We start from the raw sequence: 20,785 nt of genomic DNA, 5'->3' as shown, positions 1-20,785 counted from the left end.
TAAAGAATTCTTTGAAACTCATCTGAAATGTTCTTCAATTTCATTTCTTATCAGAACCATTTCTTGTCCGAATGTCAAGGATATTACTCTATCGTTACCTGATTTATAAGTCTCAACACCATTTCTTTTCAACCATTTTGTGCATTTTTTACTATTGATCTTTTTTACATTTAATCCAATGTTGTGTTTGTCGGTGACACGATAAAAAACTAAGATTCCAGAAACTTAATTTGGCAAGTGACGAGCAGACTTAGATAAAATGAAAAGCTCTCTGCGAACACAAATCCTAACTGGAAAATTTTCTGCTTATTTTGCCTAACTCACATTTGAAAAAAGAATTAAATTTATTTTCGAATATGAAAAAGGTCAAAAAAAGTGCTAAAAACAATCATTTAATTTTTTTTTTACAATAACATATAGTTTGTGCTTAATTTTCACCAACTGTAGAAAACTGCCAAAACCATTATATTTTCACACTTGCGCTTTAAAAGGGTTTTTGAGAAAGGCTTCAACAGAAATAAACTGGGATTTTTTGAAAAAATTTCCTTAATTTTTTTTTTTTTTTACTAACGTTGGCAGTTTCAGAAAAAATTTTCTGCAGAGACAAAAAATTCCTGCGATCGCCATTCGCTTGTTCGTGTATATTATGCAAGACTGGTGACGAGGCGTTTTGTGTTCCCCTGCCTCGATGTTTCTCTCTGTCGATTTGTCGAATCAAAAGACACTTCTATTTTGATTGATATTGTTTTGTAAGAGAAAGTAAAACTGCTAAAAAGATTTTGTTTGCCTATTTGTTTCCTGACACTTTTATTGTTCCAGTTAACCCTTATAAGACCTCAAAATGCAGAATTTTCCATCCATTTCAAAATATTTAACGGAGGGAGGGGCGGGGGAACCGAACCTCCTAAAATTGGGGATATTCTATAGCTTACTTTTAGGACTCGACTAGGCCGATGTTATCTTAGAGGAAACATCGGCCAATCAGCCTTAAAAAAACATCGAAAAACCGATTTAATATGCCAATGTTTCCGAAAAAAAATGTACCTTTGCTGTTTTACTTTTAAATACGTACAAAGTAAAAGGAGTTATTGATTTCGTATAAAATTTTTTACTTAAATTTCAGTATGAATTTCTATCGTAGTCACCCCTGAAAGAATTTTTAATACTGCATTCAGGTACAAACAAGTTAATTATTGCGTTGTTTTTTGCGGCTGGATGTACGTATGTATCTTATAAGTGATACCTCAAAATGGTAATCTGTAGGAGGTTAAATTATCGTACGTGTATATTATACTGTTGGTGATATTTAGAGAATTAACCATTGAATCACATTAAAATAGTAATAATGGGGAAATAACGTTAAATTATTGTAAGAGGAAGATTCGAGTTCAGAGGTGAGAATTCCCAGTAATTTCATTCAGTTTTTAAGACAAAATCTTATTTTCTTGTTTTTCGTCAAAAACCTCACAACTTTTTTATGGCTGAAAACGAACAAGGGGGTGTTTGTTTTCAGCCCCCTTTGTATCATGGTTAGTAAAATGTGATCTTATCACTGACACATAACATTAAAAAACTTAACATACTTAACAATTAGTATCTGAGGCACTTGTGAAAGAAATTATAAATAAATAAATATATACTTTCAATTAAAGAAGTTGTCAAGCAACACAAACAGTCACATCCGGTGTGTGACATGCCACGGATGTGAGAATTCACATGATGTGCTCCAAACATACATTTAAATATAAATTCTTATTAAAAAACTGTTGTCAGGTTGCTGGTAGGTTTAAATAAATATATATTTGATGAACTTAAAAGACGTTATTAAATGAATTGTTTCAAGTTTTTACTGCAGTTTAAAGGCGTCTGATTGAAAAGTTACACTTTTTGAAGAATGACACTTATATTTTATTATTTTCAAGTAATGTGGTTACTTTTTATGAAATGAACGAAAATCTAAAAACTTTGATGTTGCCCTATCACCAATCATGACGTGTCCAAAAATTAGCATTTTCAGAAAAAATAAAACGGGCTACTTTGTTGGTTTCTATATCAGGCTACAATTATGCAAAAAAAAAAAAAAAAAATGCATTCCATGAAAAAACATTTAATATTTTGTTGAATTAGTTAATATTTGAATATGGGTTTGATCACATTTTTGAAAAATGTATTCTGTATCGAAATGTTTAAAAAGAACTTGATTGCAATCACACTGATGAAGATTCTGTTTTTATTGCTATTTATTTCCAGTGGACATAACACACATAAATGAAAAAGTAAGTGAAAAAAAAAACTGATGTCTTGTCAGCAAGTCCTTTACTGATGTTGAGAAATGCCCCCTCCCCCCTTAGGATATTTAATATCAAGCAGAATAACTTGGCAGTTAATCAGCTGGAAGTATTTGCTCCAACTCGATTCTCTTAGCTAGATATATCATTGCAATTTAGAAAAAGGTGAAATAGCACAGGGGTGCCCATCTCCTCCCATTTAAAAAGCGTTTCCACCTCTCCCAAATATCACAAATATCCCCCAAACTCAGAAGCCCCCCAAGGTGAGAAAAATGCCCCTTAACAACTCCCCCTAAAAATGTCATTAGCGGTGTCTGCGCCATGCCCTCCCCCCATAGGTATGGCACCACTGATTAGCATTAATTAAAATTGAAACCACAAGAAAAAAAAGTCCTGAAAAGAAATATTTATTTAAAACATTCATGCTAATCATTTTAAGTCACGTTTTCTCTTTCAAAAATCCCGAACAAAAATTCTTGTTGAAAGAAATATAAAAATCTGCATTATTTTTTTTTAGGGGGTTGGGGACGTATTGGAAAGCGAAACATGTTTAATATCTGAATTTGAAAACTGAATCTAAACGCACTGCAGCTATTAGAACTAAACTTTTTTTTTTTTTTTTTCAGAATTACATATGTTTGCTGTTCGCGCAGTTGTTTATATTTATTTTCTTTTTTCATATGTATTATGCGAATTTCGTAAGTCATTAAATACTTTATTTTATTTACAAATTTTAAGAAAGAAGTTTATAATCAAAGTTGACTGTAAAATTCAATTCATGTTCCATGCTAAATTGAATATTTCAGTTCCGAAATAATATTTCCCCCTTGTAAGGCTTCCAGTTATAAATATTAATTTAATCTAGGTTCAAATTTTTCTTGAATGCAAATATGGTGACATTAAACTTTCTTTTTTGTCCCCCCCCCCCAAAATGAAAGAAAAGAGAAACAAATCCCTCCTCCTCCTGCAGTTTTCAGAAAAAGGCAACCCATCGAAGTTGAACGTCAATAAATGACATTATCGCATTTCACCAAGCGCACATGTCTCTTTCGCACTTTGCCACATTGTCTTTTGACTGTGGTGAAAATAAGACGGGTTTTAGGTGTTGCCTAGTTGTTTTGCCCTGCGCCGGTAGACAATATGGCAATGTGCGTCCGGGGCACGTTTAGAAGAGAGACAGAGTAGTAACTAGTAAGACACAGTAAGAACATGCGTAAATGTGCTCCGATGAAAATAGGTAAACTGGCCCCTTCAGAAAGTTTGGATTTATTTCTTACGTGCAACAAAATGTAATAACTTTTCTGTCCATATAATTACAATTCTCAAAAAAAAAAGATAAAATTCTGCTATTTTTTACATATTTATTTGTTTTTATAAGAAAGCATTATTTATTCATAATAAGATTTGAAACGTTCAACACAAAATTTACTCGGCTCGGTAGAAAACAATTTTTCTGTCCGCCTGCTGAACCGAAGCTCGACTGATGCTCAAAAATTTGAGAATATTTGTTAGGTAGTAGCATCCATCTGGTATGACTGTTGGCTCTCCATTTATAACTCCTCTTGAAAAAAAGGGCACTGTGTAGCGCCTCGGTCTACCCTACTGCAAAAGGAACAGCAAAACAGGTCTTAGGATGTTGTCGACGTACCGCTGTGCAGTAAGTGTACCTCTAATTACGACCAAAGGGGTCCGGCTATCAAAGGAAATGGCACCTGAGACCATAATGACTTGTTGAGGGCCAGTGCGGCGTGCAATAGTGAAAGCAGGATCCGCCCTTCGCCGTGGTTGTCTCCAATTACGTCTTCGATGATCGTCAAGACACAATTGGAAACGGGATTCGTCGCTAAGGACCACACGTCCCCAGTCGACATCATTCCAACCTGATCGAGCTATGCACCATTGTTAACTGGCTCGGCAGTATGCAGGCGTCGGCGGCAGGTGGAGTAATGGTCGGCGCGAGCTCAGATTTCGCTGCCTCAACCGTCTGTTCTAATGGGTTGAACGTCTGATGGTTGATAGAGATGAAGAAGGTGCTGTGACAGCTGATCAGACAATCACTCTGTCCTCACGATCTGTTGTGTAGCTTGGTCGACAGCTACCATCCTGACGCTGAACTCTGCCATTTTCCACCCATCCTTGCCAGCATTTTCGAATCGCCGCATCACTTCGACCATGGCCCTACTTCATTCTTATAGGCCGTGGCAATCGCCGAAACCCACGACAATAAAGAGGGCGCTACAGGGCACCCCTGTTTCCATTACTTTGCCATTGATTGGTGAATTCAGTGGCGCCTGTGGTGCCTCTTGCGGTCAAAATGGGCGACATCCAATCAAAAATAAACAAACTTTAAAACATTGACATTGGTGGATGCGTGAGCTGCATTGGTTTAACACAGAAAAGTCAAAACTGTCAAGGCCCGTAAGCGTAAGCGGAAATTTAAAGGGGCCGTGCTTCGACACAAATGACGGGCGATTCTCCCATTTGCGCTACCGGCCTCTTTCAATCCAATGATACGATTTCTCTCAAATACTGACAATTGCTCGTAATGAGCACGAACCCGGCGGCAAGGCATTTTTTAAGTTGTTGAAAGGGAATCTGAACTGCAACCAAGCCAAAATTTTCAAGGACCGTTGAAGAACTGCTCTTAATATACATTTGCTGGATGCACACTTTGGATGCACTGGAGATCAAACTTATCATTCAATGGACACGAAATTTTAATCATTTGCATATCTGGTCAAAATACTCATGCATACAAAATTTCTAAGCTATCGGATGATTGCTTCTTGGTGCGTCTATTTTTTTGTTAGAGTGTATTTTATACCAATAAAACATAAATGACACATTAATGTGAACATTTTTCAAATGAAGTATGTTCTCAAAGAGTATGCGTAAAAATGCATACTCTGTATGATCTGTATGTGCTGTATGGTCTGACATAGACAATTATTTCTGGTTCCTGATAGTTATTAAGGTTCAATGCTGTTACATAATTTCATGGCAGCAGCAGTTAACGCTCGTTGAACAAGTGTTTGAAAATTTTAATGAGCAAGTTTTTGGCTTGACAAAAAAACCATGGTCAAAACCAGATAAACTCGCATATTAAGCACCTAACCGACCTGCTTGCGCTTAACTGTATATATATTTTAATGTGATTCGACTCTTAATTCTTTTCATTTCTTTTCAGTTTAAATCAAGATTACATGCTGTTGGAATGCATCAAGTATGGTGCTGGGCTTTGACACGTCCTCCACCTTTGTTTCCGCTTTCGTCTAGTGAATTTCTCCAATTTTTAAGTTCACATACATTCCTGTTGCAGCAGCAGCAAACGAAAGACTAAAGCATATTGGACGAAGTGCAGGCCGTGGATGTCCGATTTCAATGTTCGCGATATCGCCAGTAAATACCTCAAGTTTGGCATGCATTAAAATTCGTGCAGCAGTAATTATTGCTTTGCTTAAGTAAAGATCTATTCGTCCACACAAGGAAACTGAAACGAGGAAATTTTTCCTGAGTAAAAAAACCCATCATCTTGGGAGTTTTATGAACAAAAACTTTTTTTCACATTCTTTCGCAATGGCATATCAGTCTGAGATCCTTCATGGCTCTGAAAAAAATTATTTGTGTGAACATTGTTCAAAAGCATTTTCCCGTGCTTTCCATTTAAAGACACATCTGAGAGTACATACTGGCGAGAAACCGTATTCCTGTGTTCAGTGCTCAAAAGCATTTTCCCATGCTTTCCATTTAAAGACACATCTGAGAGTACATACTGGCGAGAAACCATATTCCTGTGAACATTGCTCAAAAGCATTTTCCCGTGCTTCCGATTTAAAGACACATCTGAGATTACATACTGGAGAGAAACCGTATTCCTGTGAATATTGCTCAAAAGCATTTTCCCGTGCTTCCGATTTAAAGACACATCTGAGACTACATACTGGAGAGAAACCGTATTCCTGTGAACATTGCTCAAAGGCATTTTCTGGTGCTTCTAATTTGAAGAAACATCAGAGAGTACATACTGGAGAGAAACCGTATTCCTGTGAACATTGCTCAAAGGCATTTTCTGATGCTTCCGCTTTAAAGAAACATCTGAAATTACATACTGGAGAGAAACCGTATTCCTGTGTATATTGCTCAAAAGCATTTTCCTGTGCCTCTCATTTAAAGATGCATCTGCGAGTCCACACTGGCGAGAAACCACATTCCTGTCTACAGTGCTCAAAAGCATTTAACAGCGCTTCCAATTTAAAAGCACATTTGAGAGTACATACTGGCGAGAAACCGTATTCCTGTGTTCAGTGCTTTAAAGCATTTACTGTTGCTTCCGCTTTAAAGAAACATCTGAGAGTACATACTGGAGAGAAACCGTATTCCTGTGAATATTGCTCAAAGGCATTTTCTGATGCTTCCTATTTAAAGACACATCTGAGATTACATACTGGAGAGAAACCGTATTTCTGTGAATATTGCTCAAAGGCATTTTCCTGTGCTTCCGATTTAAACAAACATCTGAGAGTACATACTGGAAAGAAACTGTATTCCTGTGTATAGTGCTCAAAAGCATTTACCGTGCTTTCCATTTAAAGACATATCTGAGAGTACATACTGGCGAGAAACCATATTCCTGTGAACATGGCTCAAATGCATTTTCTGCTGCTTCCTCTTTAAAGAAACATCTGAGATAACATACTGGAGAGAAACCGTATTCCTGTGTACAGTGCTCAAAAGCATTTTCCCGTGCTTCCGATTTAAAGACACATCTGAGATTACATACTGGAGAGAAACCGTATTCCTGTGTACAGTGCTCAAAAGCATTTTCCTGTGCTACAGTGCTCAAAAGCATTTTCCTGTGCTTGAGATAACACACTGGAGAGAAACCGAATTCCTGTGTATATTGCTCAAAAGCATTTTCCTGTGCCTCTCATTTAAAGACATTTTCCTGTCTACAAGAGAGACATTCCTGTGTTCAGAGTACATGCAGGCGAGAAACCGTATTCCTGTGAACATTGCTCAAAGGCATTTTCTGATGCTTCCGCTTTAAAGAAACATCTGAGATAACACACTGGAGAGAAACCGAATTCCTGTGTATATTGCTCAAAAGCATTTTCCTGTGCCTCTCATTTAAAGACGCACCTGCGAGTCCACACTGGCGAGAAACCACATTCCTGTCTACAGTGCTCAAAAGCATTTAACAGCACTTCCAATTTAAAATGACATTTGAGAGTACTTACTGGCGAGAAACCGTATTCCTGTGTTCAGTGCTATAAAGCATTTACTGTTGCTTTCTCTGTAAAGAAACATCTGAGAATACATACTGGAGAGAAACCGTGTTCCTGTGATTATTGCTCAAAAGCATTTTCCTGTGCTTCCGATTTAAACAAACATCAGAGAGTACATACTGGAGAGAAATCGTACTCCTGTGAATTTTGCTCAAAGGCATTTTCTGATGCTTCCTATTTAAAGACACATCTGAGATTACATATTGGAGAGAAACCGTATTTCTGTGAATATTGCTCAAAGTCATTTTCCTGTACTTCCGATTTAAACAAACATCTGAGAGTACATACTGGAGAGAAACCGTATTCCTGTGTATAGTGCTCAAAAGCATTTACCGTGCTTTCCGATTAAAGACACATCTGAGAGTACAAACTGGCGAGAAACCATATTCCTGTGAACATTGCTCAAACGCATTTTCTGCTGCTTCCGCTTTAAAGAAACATCTGAGAGTACATACTGGAGAGAAACCGTATTCCTGTGAATATTGCTCAAAGGCATTTTCTGATGCTTCCTATTTAAAGACACATCTGAGATTACATATTGGAGAGAAACCGTATTTCTGTGAATATTGCTCAAAGTCATTTTCCTGTACTTCCGATTTAAACAAACATCTGAGAGTACATACTGGAGAGAAACCGTATTCCTGTGTATAGTGCTCAAAAGCATTTACCGTGCTTTCCGTTTAAAGACACATCTGAGAGTACATACTGGCGAGAAACTATATTCCTGTGAACATTGCTCAAACGCATTTTCTGCTGCTTCCGCTTTAAAGAAACATCTGAGAGTACATACTGGAGAGAAACCGTATTCCTGTGAATATTGCTCAAAGGCATTTTCTGATGCTTCCTATTTAAAGACACATCTGAGATTACATATTGGAGAGAAACCGTATTTCTGTGAATATTGCTCAAAGTCATTTTCCTGTACTTCCAATTTAAACAAACATCTGAGAGTACATACTGGAGAGAAACCGTATTCCTGTGTATAGTGCTCAAAAGCATTTACCGTGCTTTCCGTTTAAAGACACATCTGAGAGTACATACTGGCGAGAAACCATATTCCTGTGAACATTGCTCAAACGCATTTTCTGCTGCTTCCGCTTTAAAGAAACATCTGAGATTACATACTGGAGAGAAACCGTATTCCTGTGTATATTGCTCAAAAGCATTTTCCTGTGCCTCTCATTTAAAGACGCACCTGCGAGTCCTCACTGGCGAGAAACCACATTCCTGTCCACAGTGCTCAAAAGCATTTAACATCGCTTCCAGTTTAAAAGGACATTTGAGAGTTTCCGCTTTAAAGAAACATCTGAGAGTACATACTATCGAGAAACTGTATTCCTGTGTTCAGTGCTTTAAAGCATTTACTGTTGCTTCCGCTTTAAAGAAACATCTGAGAATACATACTGGAGAGAAAGCGTGTTCCTGTGAACATTGCTATAACGCATTTTCCTGTGCTTCCGATTTAAACAAACATCTGAGAGTACATACTGGAGAGAAACCGTATTCCTGTGTACAGTGCTCAAAAGCATTTTCCCGTGCTTTCCATTTAAAGACACATCTGAGAGTACATACTGGAGAGAAACCGTATTCCTGTGTAGTGCTCAAAAGCATTTTCCTGTGCTTCTGATTTAAACAAACATCTGAGAGTACATACTGGAGAGAAACCGTATTCCTGTGTATATTGCTCAAAAGCATTTTCCTGTGCCTCTCATTTAAAGACGCACCTGCGAGTCCTCACTGGCGAGAAACCACATTCCTGTCCACAGTGCTCAAAAGCATTTAACATCGCTTCCAGTTTAAAAGGACATTTGAGAGTACATACTGGCGAGAAACCGTATTCCTGTGTTCAGTGCTTTAAAGCATTTACTGTTGCTTCCGCTTTAAAGAAACATCTGAGAGTACATACTCTAGAGAAACTGTATTCCTGTGAATATTGCTTAAATGCATTTTCTGCTGATTCCTCTTTAAAGAAACATCTGAGATAACATACTGGAGAGAAACCGTATTCCTGTGTATATTGCTCAAAAGCATTTTCCTGTGCCTCTCATTTAAAGACGCACCTGCGACTCCACACTGGCCAGAAACCACATTCCTGTCTACAGTGCTCAAAAGCATTTAACAGCACTTCCAATTTAAAAGGACATTTGAGAGTACATACTGGCGAGAAACCGTATTCCTGTGTTCAGTGCTTTAAAGCATTTACTGTTGCTTCCGCTTTAAAGAAACATCTGAGAGTACATACTATCGAGAAACTGTATTCCTGTGTTCAGTGCTTTAAAGCATTTACTGTTGCTTCCGCTTTAAAGAAACATCTGAGAATACATACTGGAGAGAAAGCGTGTTCCTGTGAACATTGCTATAACGCATTTTCCTGTGCTTCCGATTTAAACAAACATCTGAGAGTACATACTGGAGAGAAACCGTATTCCTGTGTACAGTGCTCAAAAGCATTTTCCCGTGCTTTCCATTTAAAGACACATCTGAGAGTACATACTGGAGAGAAACCGTATTCCTGTGTAGTGCTCAAAAGCATTTTCCTGTGCTTCTGATTTAAACAAACATCTGAGAGTACATACTGGAGAGAAACCGTATTCCTGTGTATATTGCTCAAAAGCATTGTCCTGTGCCTCTCATTTAAAGACGCACCTGCGAGTCCTCACTGGCGAGAAACCACATTCCTGTCCACAGTGCTCAAAAGCATTTAACATCGCTTCCAGTTTAAAAGGACATTTGAGAGTACATACTGGCGAGAAACCGTATTCCTGTGTTCAGTGCTTTAAAGCATTTACTGTTGCTTCCGCTTTAAAGAAACATCTGAGAGTACATACTCTAGAGAAACTGTATTCCTGTGAATATTGCTTAAATGCATTTTCTGCTGCTTCCTCTTTAAAGAAACATCTGAGATAACATACTGGAGAGAAACCGTATTCCTGTGTATATTGCTCAAAAGCATTTTCCTGTGCCTCTCATTTAAAGACGCACCTGCGAGTCCACACTGGCCAGAAACCACATTCCTGTCTACAGTGCTCAAAAGCATTTAACAGCACTTCCAATTTAAAAGGACATTTGAGAGTACATACTGGCGAGAAACCGTATTCCTGTGTTCAGTGCTTTAAAGCATTTACTGTTGCTTCCGCTTTAAAGAAACATCTGAGAATACATACTGGAGAGAAAGCGTGTTCCTGTGAACATTGCTATAACGCATTTTCCTGTGCTTCCGATTTAAACAAACATCTGAGAGTACATACTGGAGAGAAACCGTATTCCTGTGTACAGTGCTCAAAAGCATTTTCCCGTGCTTTCCATTTAAAGACACATCTGAGAGTACATACTGGAGAGAAACCGTATTCCTGTGTAGTGCTCAAAAGCATTTTCCTGTGCTTCTGATTTAAACAAACATCTGAGAGTACATACTGGAGAGAAACCGTATTCCTGTGTATATTGCTCAAAAGCATTGTCCTGTGCCTCTCATTTAAAGACGCACCTGCGAGTCCACACTGGCCAGAAACCACATTCCTGTCTACAGTGCTCAAAAGCATTTAACATCGCTTCCAGTTTAAAAGGACATTTGAGAGTACATACTGGCGAGAAACCGTATTCCTGTGTTCAGTGCTTTAAAGCATTTACTGTTGCTTCCGCTTTAAAGAAACATCTGAGAGTACATACTGGAGAGAAACCGTATTCCTGTGTATATTGCTCAAAAGCATTTTCCTGTGCCTCTCATTTAAAGACGCACCTGCGAGTCCACACTGGCCAGAAACCACATTCCTGTCTACAGTGCTCAAAAGCATTTAACAGCACTTCCAATTTAAAAGGACATTTGAGAGTACATACTGGCGAGAAACCGTATTCCTGTGTTCAGTGGATAAAGCATTTACTGTTGCTTCCGCTTTAAAGAAACATCTGAGAGTACATACTCTAGAGAAACTGTATTCCTGTGAATATTGCTTAAATTTATTTTCTGCTGCTTCCTCTTTAAAGAAACATCTGAGATAACATACTGGAGAGAAACCGTATTCCTGTGTATATTGCTCAAAAGCATTTTCCTGTGCCTCTCATTTAAAGACGCACCTGCGAGTCCACACTGGCGAGAAACCACATTCCTGTCTACAGTGTGTTCACTTTACTGTTGCTTCCGCTTTAGAGAAACATACTCTAGTATTCCTGTGAATATTGCTTAAATTTATTTTCTGCTGCTTCCTCTTTAAAGAAACATCTGAGATAACATACTGGAGAGAAACCGTATTCCTGTGTATATTGCTCAAAAGCATTTTCCTGTGCCTCTCATTTAAAGACGCACCTGCGAGTCCACACTGGCGAGAAACCACATTCCTGTCTACAGTGCTCAAAAGCATTTAACAGCGCTTCCAATTTAAAAGGACATTTGAGAGTACATACTGGCGAGAAACCGTATTCCTGTGTTCAGTGCTTTAAAGCATTTACTGTTGCTTCCGCTTTAAAGAAACATCTGAGAGTACATACTGGAGAGAAACCGTATTCCTGTGAATATTGCTCAAAGGCATTTTCTGATGCCTCCTATTTCAAGACACATCTGAGATTACATACTGGAGAGATACCGTATTCCTGTGAGCATTGCTCAAAGACATTTTCTGATGCTTCACACTTAATCTTATCATCTGAGAACCCATACTATTGAGAAACCGTATTCCTGTAAATAATCTTCAATGGCATTTTGCCACGTTGAGAGCTTAAAATTCCATCTGAAAACCCATTCTGGCGTTGAACGAAATTACTGTGAAATTCCTTCAAAGGAATTTTCTCTACTTGCAATCATGAAAGCGCACTTGAGAACACTCATACTGTAGAAAAAGTCATTTTCCTCTGAAGTGTGGAAGTAATTTTGTCTACAAGGAATCCTGAAATAGCACTTTAGAATACATACTAGGTGTTTCTTGCAAAGTTAGAACAATTCTGTCAAACAATTCAACCAAAATGTCAGAAACTGGAAAGTGCTTCAAATAATTCTAACTTTTCTAGAGTGCTTGAAAATAATTAAAGAAATCTTTGAAACTCATTTGAAATATGCTTCAATTTCATTTCTTATCAGAACCATTCATTGTCCGAATGTCAAGGATATTACTCTATCGTAACCTGTTTTATATGTCTCTACACCATTTCTTTTAAAACATTTTATGCATTTTTTACTATTGATATTTTTTACATTTAATCCAATATTGTGTTTGTCGGTGACACGATCAAAAACTAACATTCCAGAAAGTTAATTTGAGCAAGTAACGAGTAGACTTAAAAATGAAATGCTCTCTGAGAACACAAATCCTAACTGGAAAATTTTCTGCAAATAATTATTTTGCCTAACTCACATTTGAATAAAAAATTAAATTTATATTCGAATATGAAAAAGGTCAAAAAAAGTGCTAAAAACAATCATTTAATTTTTTTTTACAATAACATATAGTTTGTGCTTAATTTTCACCAACTGAAGAAAACTGCCAAAACCATTATTTTTTTCACACTTGTGATTTAAAAGGCCTTTTGAGAAAGGCTTCAACAGAAATAAATTTGGTTTTTTTAAAAAAGTTTCCTTAAAATTTTTTTATTGTTATTTATTTATTTTTTTCATTTTTTATTAACGTTGGCAGTTTCAGAAAAAATTTCTGCAGAGACAAAAATTTTCTGCGATCGCCGTTCGCTTGTTCGTGTATATTATGCGAGACTGGTGACGAGGCGTTTTGTGCTCCCCTTCCTCGATTTTTCTCTCTGTCGATTTCTCGAATCAAAAGACACTTCTATTTTGATTGATATTGTTTTGTAAGAGAACGTAAAACTGTTAAAAAGATTTTGTTTGCCTATTTGTTTCCTGACACTTTTATTGTTCCAGTTAACCCTTATAAGACCTCAAAATGCAGAATTATCCATCCATTTCAAAATATTTAACGGAGGGAGGGGGGGGGGGGGAACTGAACCTCCTAAAATTGGGGATATTCTATAGCTTACTTTTAGGACTCGACTAGGCCGATGCTAACTTGGAGGAAACATCGGCCAATCTGTCTTAAAAAAACATCGAAAAACCGATGGAATATGCCAATGTTTCCGAAAAATAAAGGACCTTTGCTGTTTTACTTTTAAATGCGTACAAAGTAAAAGGAGTTATTGTTTTCGTATAAAATTTTTTACTTAAATTTCAGTAAGAATTTCTATCGTAGTCATCCCTGAAAGAATTTTTAATACTGCATTCAGGCACAAACAAGTTAATTATTGCGTTGTTTTTTGCGGCTGGATGTACGTATGTATCTCTCATAAGTGATACCTCAAAATGGTAAGCTGTAGGAGGTTAAATTATCGACGCGTGAATTATACTGTTGGTGATATTTAGAGAATTAACCATTGAATCACATTAAAATAGTAATAATGGGGAAATAACGATAAATTATTGTCTAAGGAAGTCATGTGATGCTCACATCAGCTCGTTTAACGTTAATTCACATCCCTGAGATTCGAGTTCAGAGGTGAGAATTCCCAGTAACTTCACTCAGTTTTTAAGACAAAATCTATTTTCTTGTTTTTCGTCAAAAATCTCACAACTTCTTTATGGCTGAAAAAGAACAAGGGGGTGTTTGTTTTCAGCCCCCTTGTATCATGGTAAGTGAAATGTGATCTCATCACTGCCACATTATGTTAAAAAACTTAACATACTTAAACAATTAGTATTTGAGGCACTTGTGAAAGAAATTATAAATAAATAAATATATACTTTCAATTAAAAAAGTTGTCAAGCAACACAAACAGTCACACGAGTTGTGTGACATGCCACGGAGGTGAGAATTCACATGATGTGCTCCAAACATACATTTAAATATAAATTGCTATTAAAAAACTGTTGGCAGGTTGCTGGTAGGTTTAAATAAATATATTTTTGATGAACTTAAAAGACGTTATTAAATGAATTGTTTCAAGTTTTTACTGCAGTTTAAAGGCGTGTGATTGAAAAGTTACACTTTTTGAAGAATGACCCTTATATTTTATTATTTTTAAGTAATGTGGTTACTTTCTATGAAATGAACGAAAATCTAAAAACTTTGATGTTGTCTTATCATCAATCATGACGTGTCCAAAAATTAACATTTTCAGAAAAAAATAAAACGGGCTACTTTTTTGGTTTCTATATCATGTTACAATTATGAAAAAAATATTGCATTCCATGACAAAGCATTGAATACTTTGTTGAATTAGTTAATATTTTAATATGGGTTTGATCACATTTTTGAAAAAAATATTCTGTATCGAAATGTTTAAAAAAAACTTGATTGCAATCATACTGATAAAGATTCTGTTTTTATTACTATTTATTTCCAGTGGACATAACACACATAAAAGAAATAGTAAGAGAAAAAACTGATATCTTGTCAGCAAGTGCTTTACTGATGTTGAGAAATGCCCCCTCCCCCCTTAGGATATTTAATATCAAGCAGAATAACTTGGCAGTTAATCAGCTGGAAGTATTTGCTCCAACTCAATTCTCTTAGCTAGATATATCATTGCAATTTAGAAAAAGGTGAAATATCACAGGGGTGCCCATCTCCTCCATCAGAAAGAGCATTGCCACCTCTCCCAAATATCACAAATATCCCCCAAAATCAGAAGCCCTCCAAAGTGAGAAAAATACCCCTTAACAACCCCCCCCCTAAAAATTTCATTAGCGGTGTCTGCGCCATGCCCCTTCCCCCATAGGTATGGCACCACTGATTAGCATTCATTAACATTGAAACTGCAGAAAGGAACCACAAGAAAAAAAGTCCTGAAAACAAATATTTATTTAAAACTTTCATGCCAATCATTTTAAGTCACGTTTTTTCTTTCAAAAATCCCGAACAAAAGTTCTTGTTGTAAGAAATATAAAAATCCGCATTTTTTTTTTTTTTTTTTTGGAAAACTTATTGGAAAGCGAAACATGTTTAATATCTGAAATTGAAAACTGAATCTAAACGCACTGCAGCTATTAGAATTAGACTTTTTTTTTTTTTTTCAGAATTACATGTGTTTGCTATTCACGCAGTTGTTTATATTTATTCCAACTACCTTTCGTTCTTTCTTTTTGGTATTTAAATATTCGTCCGGGGACGCCTTCGGCGCCCCCTTCCTACTGGCGCCCTTGATTTTCCCAGGGAGGGGCAATTTCCCCCATTGCCCCCCCCCCCCCCTTTGGATCCGCGCCTGCACAGTAAGAACATGCGTAAATGTGCCCCGATGAAAATGCGTAAACTGGCCCCGGCGGAAAGTTTGGATTTATTTCTAACGTGCTACAAAATTTAATAACTTTTCTGTCCATATAAATACAATTCTCAAAAAAAAAAAAGATGAATTTCTGCTATTTTTCATATATTTATTTGTTTTTATAAGAAAGCATTATTTATTCACAATAAGATTTAAAACGTTCAACACAAAATTTACTCGGCTCGGTAGAAAACATTTTTTTATCCGCCTGCTAAACCTAAGCTCGACTGATGCTCAAAAATTTGTGAGAATATTTTCTAGGGAGTAGCATCCATCTGGTATGACTGTTGGCTCTCCATTTATAACTCGTCTTGAAAAAAGGGCACTGTGTAGTGCCTCGGTCTACCCTACTGCAAAAGGAACGATAGCAAAACCGGTCTTAGGATGTCGTCGACTTACCGCTCTGCAGTAAGTGTACCTCTAATTACGACCAAAGGGGTCCAGCTATCAAAGGAAAATGCAACGGAGACTATAATGCCTTGTTGAGGGTTGGTGCGGCGTGCAATACTGAAAGCAGGATCCGCCCTTCGCCGTGGGTGTCTCCAAACACGTCTTCGATGATCGTCAAGACACAGTTGGAAACGGGATTCGTCGCTAAGGACTACGCGTCCCCAGTCGGCATCATTTTAACCTGAACGCACTATGCACCACTGTAGTCTGGCTCGGCAGTATGCAGGCGTCGGCGGCAGGTGGCGTAATGGTTGGCGCCAGCGAAGATTTCGCAGTCTCAACTGTCTGTTTTAATGGGTTGAACGTCTGATGGTTGATAGAGATGAAGAAGGCGCTGTGACAGCTGATCGGACAATCACTCTGTCCTCACGATCTGTTATGTAGCTTGGTCGACAGCTACCATCCTGGCGCTGAACTCTGCCATTTTCCACCCATCCTTGCCAGCATTTTCGAATCTCCAAGAAGCAATTGTATGATTGCTTCTTGGTGCGTCTTTTTTTTTTTTTTTTTTTTTGTGTGTTATAGAGTGTATTTTACACCAAAAAACATAAATGATACTTTAACGCGAACATTTTTTAAATGAAGTATGTTCTCAAAATTTGAGACTTTGTAACAAAGTATAATTCGTAAAAATGATACTCTATAGTGCTGTATTCTCTGATATAGACAATTATCTCTGGTTCCTGACAGTTATTAAGGTTCAATGCAAATGCATAATTTCATGGCAGCAGCAGTTAATGCTTATTGAACAAGCTTTTGAAAATTTTAACGGGCAAGTTTTTGGCTTGACGAAAAAACCATGGTCAAAACCATATAAACTCGCATATTAAGCACCTAACTACCCTGCTTGCGCTTAAAGGTATATATATTTTAATGTGCTTTGACTCTTAATTCTTTTCATTTCTTTTCAGCTTAAATCAAGATTACATGCTGTTGGAATGCAGCAAGTATGGTGCTGAGCTTTGACAGGCCTCCACCTTTGTTTCCTCTTTCGTCTGGTGAATTTCTGCAATTTTTAAGTTCACATACATTCCTGTAGCAGCAGCAGCAAACGGAAGACTAAAGCATATTGGACGAAGTGCAGACCGTGGATGTCCGATTTCAATGTTCGCGATATCGCCGGTAAATATCTCAAGCTTTGCTTGCATTGAAATTCATGGAGCAGTAATTCTTGCTTTGCTTAAGTAAAGATCTATTCGTCCACACAGGGAAACTGAAACGAGGAAATGTTTCCTGCGTAAAAAAATCCATCATCTTGGGAGTTTTATGGAAAAAAAACCTTTTTTTTTACATTCTTTCGCAATGACATATCAGTCTGAGATCCTTCATGGCTCTGAAAAAAGTTATTTGTGTGAACATTGTTCAAAAGCATTTTCCCGTGCTTTCCATTTAAAGACACATCTGAGAGTACATACTGGCGAGAAACCGTATTCCTGTGTTCAGTGCTCAAAAGCATTTTGCGACGCTTCCAATTTAAAAACACATTTGAGAGTACATACTGGAGAAAAACCGTTCTCCTGCAAGCAATGCTCAAAGGCATTTCCCCTCGCTGAAGGTTTGAAGAGACATCTGAGAACCCATACTGGCGAGAAACCGTATTCCTGTGTTCAGTGCTTTAAAGCATTTACTGTTGCTTCCGCTTTAAAGGCACATCTGAGATTACATACTGGAGAGAAACCGTATTCCTGTGAACATTGCTCAAAGGCATTTTCTGGTGCTTCCGATTTAAAGAAACATCTGAGATTACATACTGGAGAGAAACCGTATTCCTGTGAGCATTGCTCAAAGGCATTTTCCCTCGCTTCCAATTTAAAGAATCATCTGAGAACCCATACTGGCGAGAAACCTTATTCATGTGTTCAGTGCTTTAAAGCATTTTCTGATGCTTCCGCTTTAAAGAAACATCTGAGATTACATACTGGAGAGAAACCGTATTCTTGTGAACATTGCTCAAAGGCATTTTCTGACGCTTCCGATTTAAAGAGACATCTGAGAACCCATACTGGTGAGAAACCATATTCCTGTGAGCATTGCTCAAAGACATTTTCTAATGCTTCACACTTATCTAATCATCTAAGAACCCATTCTGGCGAGAAACCGTATTCCTGTGAATAATCTTCAATGGCATTTTGCCACGTTGCGAACTTCAAATTACATCTGAAAACCCATTCTGGCGAGGAACCGTATTCCTGTGAATAATCTTCAATGGCATTTTGCCACGTTGCGAGCTTCAGATTACATCTGAAAACCCATTCTGGCGAGGAACCGTATTCCTGTGAATAATCTTCAATGGCATTTTGCCACGTTGCGAACTTCAAATTACATCTGAAAAACCTATTCTGGCGAGAAACCGTATTCCTGTGAACAATTTTCAATGGCATTTTTCCACGTTGCGAACTTCAATTACATTTGAAAACCCATTCTGGCGAGAAACGAAATTGCTGTGAAATTTGTTCAAAGGAATTTTCTCTACTTGCAATCATGAAAGTGCACGAGAACACATGCTGCAGAAAAAGCCATTTTCCTCTGAAGTGTGGAAGTAATTTTGTCTACAAGGAATCCTGGAATAGCACTTTAGAATAGGTGTTTCTTACAAAGTTAGATCAATTCTGTAAAACAATGCAACCAAAATATCAGAGACTGGAAAGTACTTTAAATCATTTTTAATTTTCTAGAGTCCTTGAAAATAATTAAAGAAGTCTTTGGAACTCATTTGAAATGTGCTTCACTTTCATTTCTTATCAGAACCATTTATTGTCCGAATGCCCAGGGTATTACTCTATCGTAACCTGTTTTATAAGTCTGTAAACCATTTCTTTTAAAACATTTTATGCATTTTTTTTTATTGATCCCTTTTACATTTAATCCAATATTGTGTTTGTTGGTGACACGATCAAAAACTAACATTTCAGAAACTCAATGTGAGCAAGTGACGAGGCGTTTTGTGTTCCCCTCCCTGGATGTTTCTCTCTGTCGATTTGTCGAATCAAAAGACACTTCTATTTTGATTGATATTGCTCTGTAAAAGAATGTAAAATTGTATAAAAAATTTTGTCTGCCTATTTCTTTCATGATACTTTTATCGTTCCAGTTAACCCTTATAAGGCCTCAAAATGTTGAATTTTCCATCCATTTCAAAATATTTTACGGAAGGGTTGGGAGGGGAACCGATCGTCCTAAAATTGGGGATATTCTATAGCTTACTTTAAGGACTCGACCAGGCCGATTGCATTGGAAAGGAATTGTGTGTTTTCAAGGAAGAATGTGCCGGACAAAATTAAAACCACACGGTAGTAAGATTTTTCCATCTCTTGATCTCCTGACAATGTCAAAAAAAAAAAAAAAAAATTGAAAAGATGATGGAATATTTACTCTGCTTTTAGCGTCACCTATCTATTAACATTTTAACTATGTAGTAGCAGATGTAGTCGATTGAAGTGAAAAAATACTTTAGAGATTAAAGCATATGATAATCCAATCAATTTTCAAGTATCGATACTCAAATTGTAATACTTTGTCGTAAGTCAAAAATTATTATTGTTTTTTTGAATGATAAAGTTTTATAGTTGAGGCAAACCTAAATTGGCAGTATTGGGAAAGCTACGCAGACCTTAATCACAGCATTACGAGACTGTCAGGCTAGGTTTGCCCCAAATATAGTTATCAACATTTTAAATATTAATATTGAGGCCTACTAATATTTGGTGCAGTGTTTATTTAGTTAATATGAGACACATTTTTATTTTGAATATTTTACACACTTACTCAAGTGCATACGGGACAAAGTGAAATAATTCATTTCCTTTACTCAATTAATATTTTACTAAATCTCTTATTTATTCATTCATTTACTTATTTTCTTCTTCCCTTACTTATTTATTCATTCATTCCCTTATTTTCTTATTCATTCCCTATTTTGTTCACTCATTTAATAATTTACTAAATCTCTTATTTATTCATTCATTTATTTTTTTATTCCCTTACTTATTTATTCATTCATTTACTTATTTTCTTATTCCCTTACTTATTTATTCATTCATTTACTTATTTTCTTATTCCATTACTTATTTATTCATTCATTCCCTTATTTTCTTACTCATTCCCTATTTTATTCACTCATTTATTTTCCTCATATATTAATTTGATTAATTTATTTATTTATTGGTGTGGGGGGACGCATAGACTTCCACGTTAACTGAGTAATTATTTATTAGGTGCTTATCTACGAATAACTTATAATAAATTTTGTTTATTATATTTATGAATGACATCAATGAAAATATTTCTGGAAGCATGAATTGTTTTGCTGACGATGTAAAAGTTATGGGGATTGTCGAAAATGATGAACAAGTAAAACAGCTGCAAGAGGATTTAGATCATATTACTAAGTGGGCAGATAAATGGGGTATGGCAGTTAATGTAGGGAAATGTCAAGTGCTATACTTAGGTCATAGAAATAAGCGTATGAGATATCGTTTACAGGGTTCAGTCATAAATCAGGCAAGAAAT

At 36.7% G+C, this 20,785-nt stretch overlaps 2 protein-coding genes across 2 annotated transcripts in view; both read left to right on the top strand.

Annotated features, from left to right (window-relative positions):
• Positions 1 to 18,391, top strand: part of LOC129232861 (zinc finger protein 383-like) — a 62,118-nt gene extending 43,727 nt beyond the window's left edge. The window contains exon 3 of the mRNA XM_054866961.1: positions 17,188 to 18,391. Within this exon, the coding sequence (XP_054722936.1) occupies positions 17,543 to 18,391 (849 nt within the window). The 5' untranslated portion in view covers positions 17,188 to 17,542. The remainder of the gene's footprint in view (positions 1 to 17,187) is intronic.
• Positions 4,208 to 6,845, top strand: LOC129232862 (zinc finger protein 479-like). Its single transcript, XM_054866962.1, has 3 exons — positions 4,208 to 4,270; positions 6,042 to 6,381; positions 6,550 to 6,845. The coding sequence occupies exons 1-3, from the start codon at positions 4,208 to 4,210 to the stop codon at positions 6,843 to 6,845; spliced, it is 699 nt and encodes a 232-aa protein (XP_054722937.1).
• Positions 18,392 to 20,785: the final 2,394 nt, after the last annotated feature.

The sequence above is a fragment of the Uloborus diversus genome, unplaced genomic scaffold (assembly GCF_026930045.1).
Source record: "Uloborus diversus isolate 005 unplaced genomic scaffold, Udiv.v.3.1 scaffold_14, whole genome shotgun sequence".
Lineage (NCBI taxonomy): Eukaryota > Metazoa > Arthropoda > Arachnida > Araneae > Uloboridae > Uloborus > Uloborus diversus.
The sequence above is the reverse complement of the archived record's forward strand: the minus strand, read 5'-3'. Positions and strand labels throughout refer to the sequence as shown.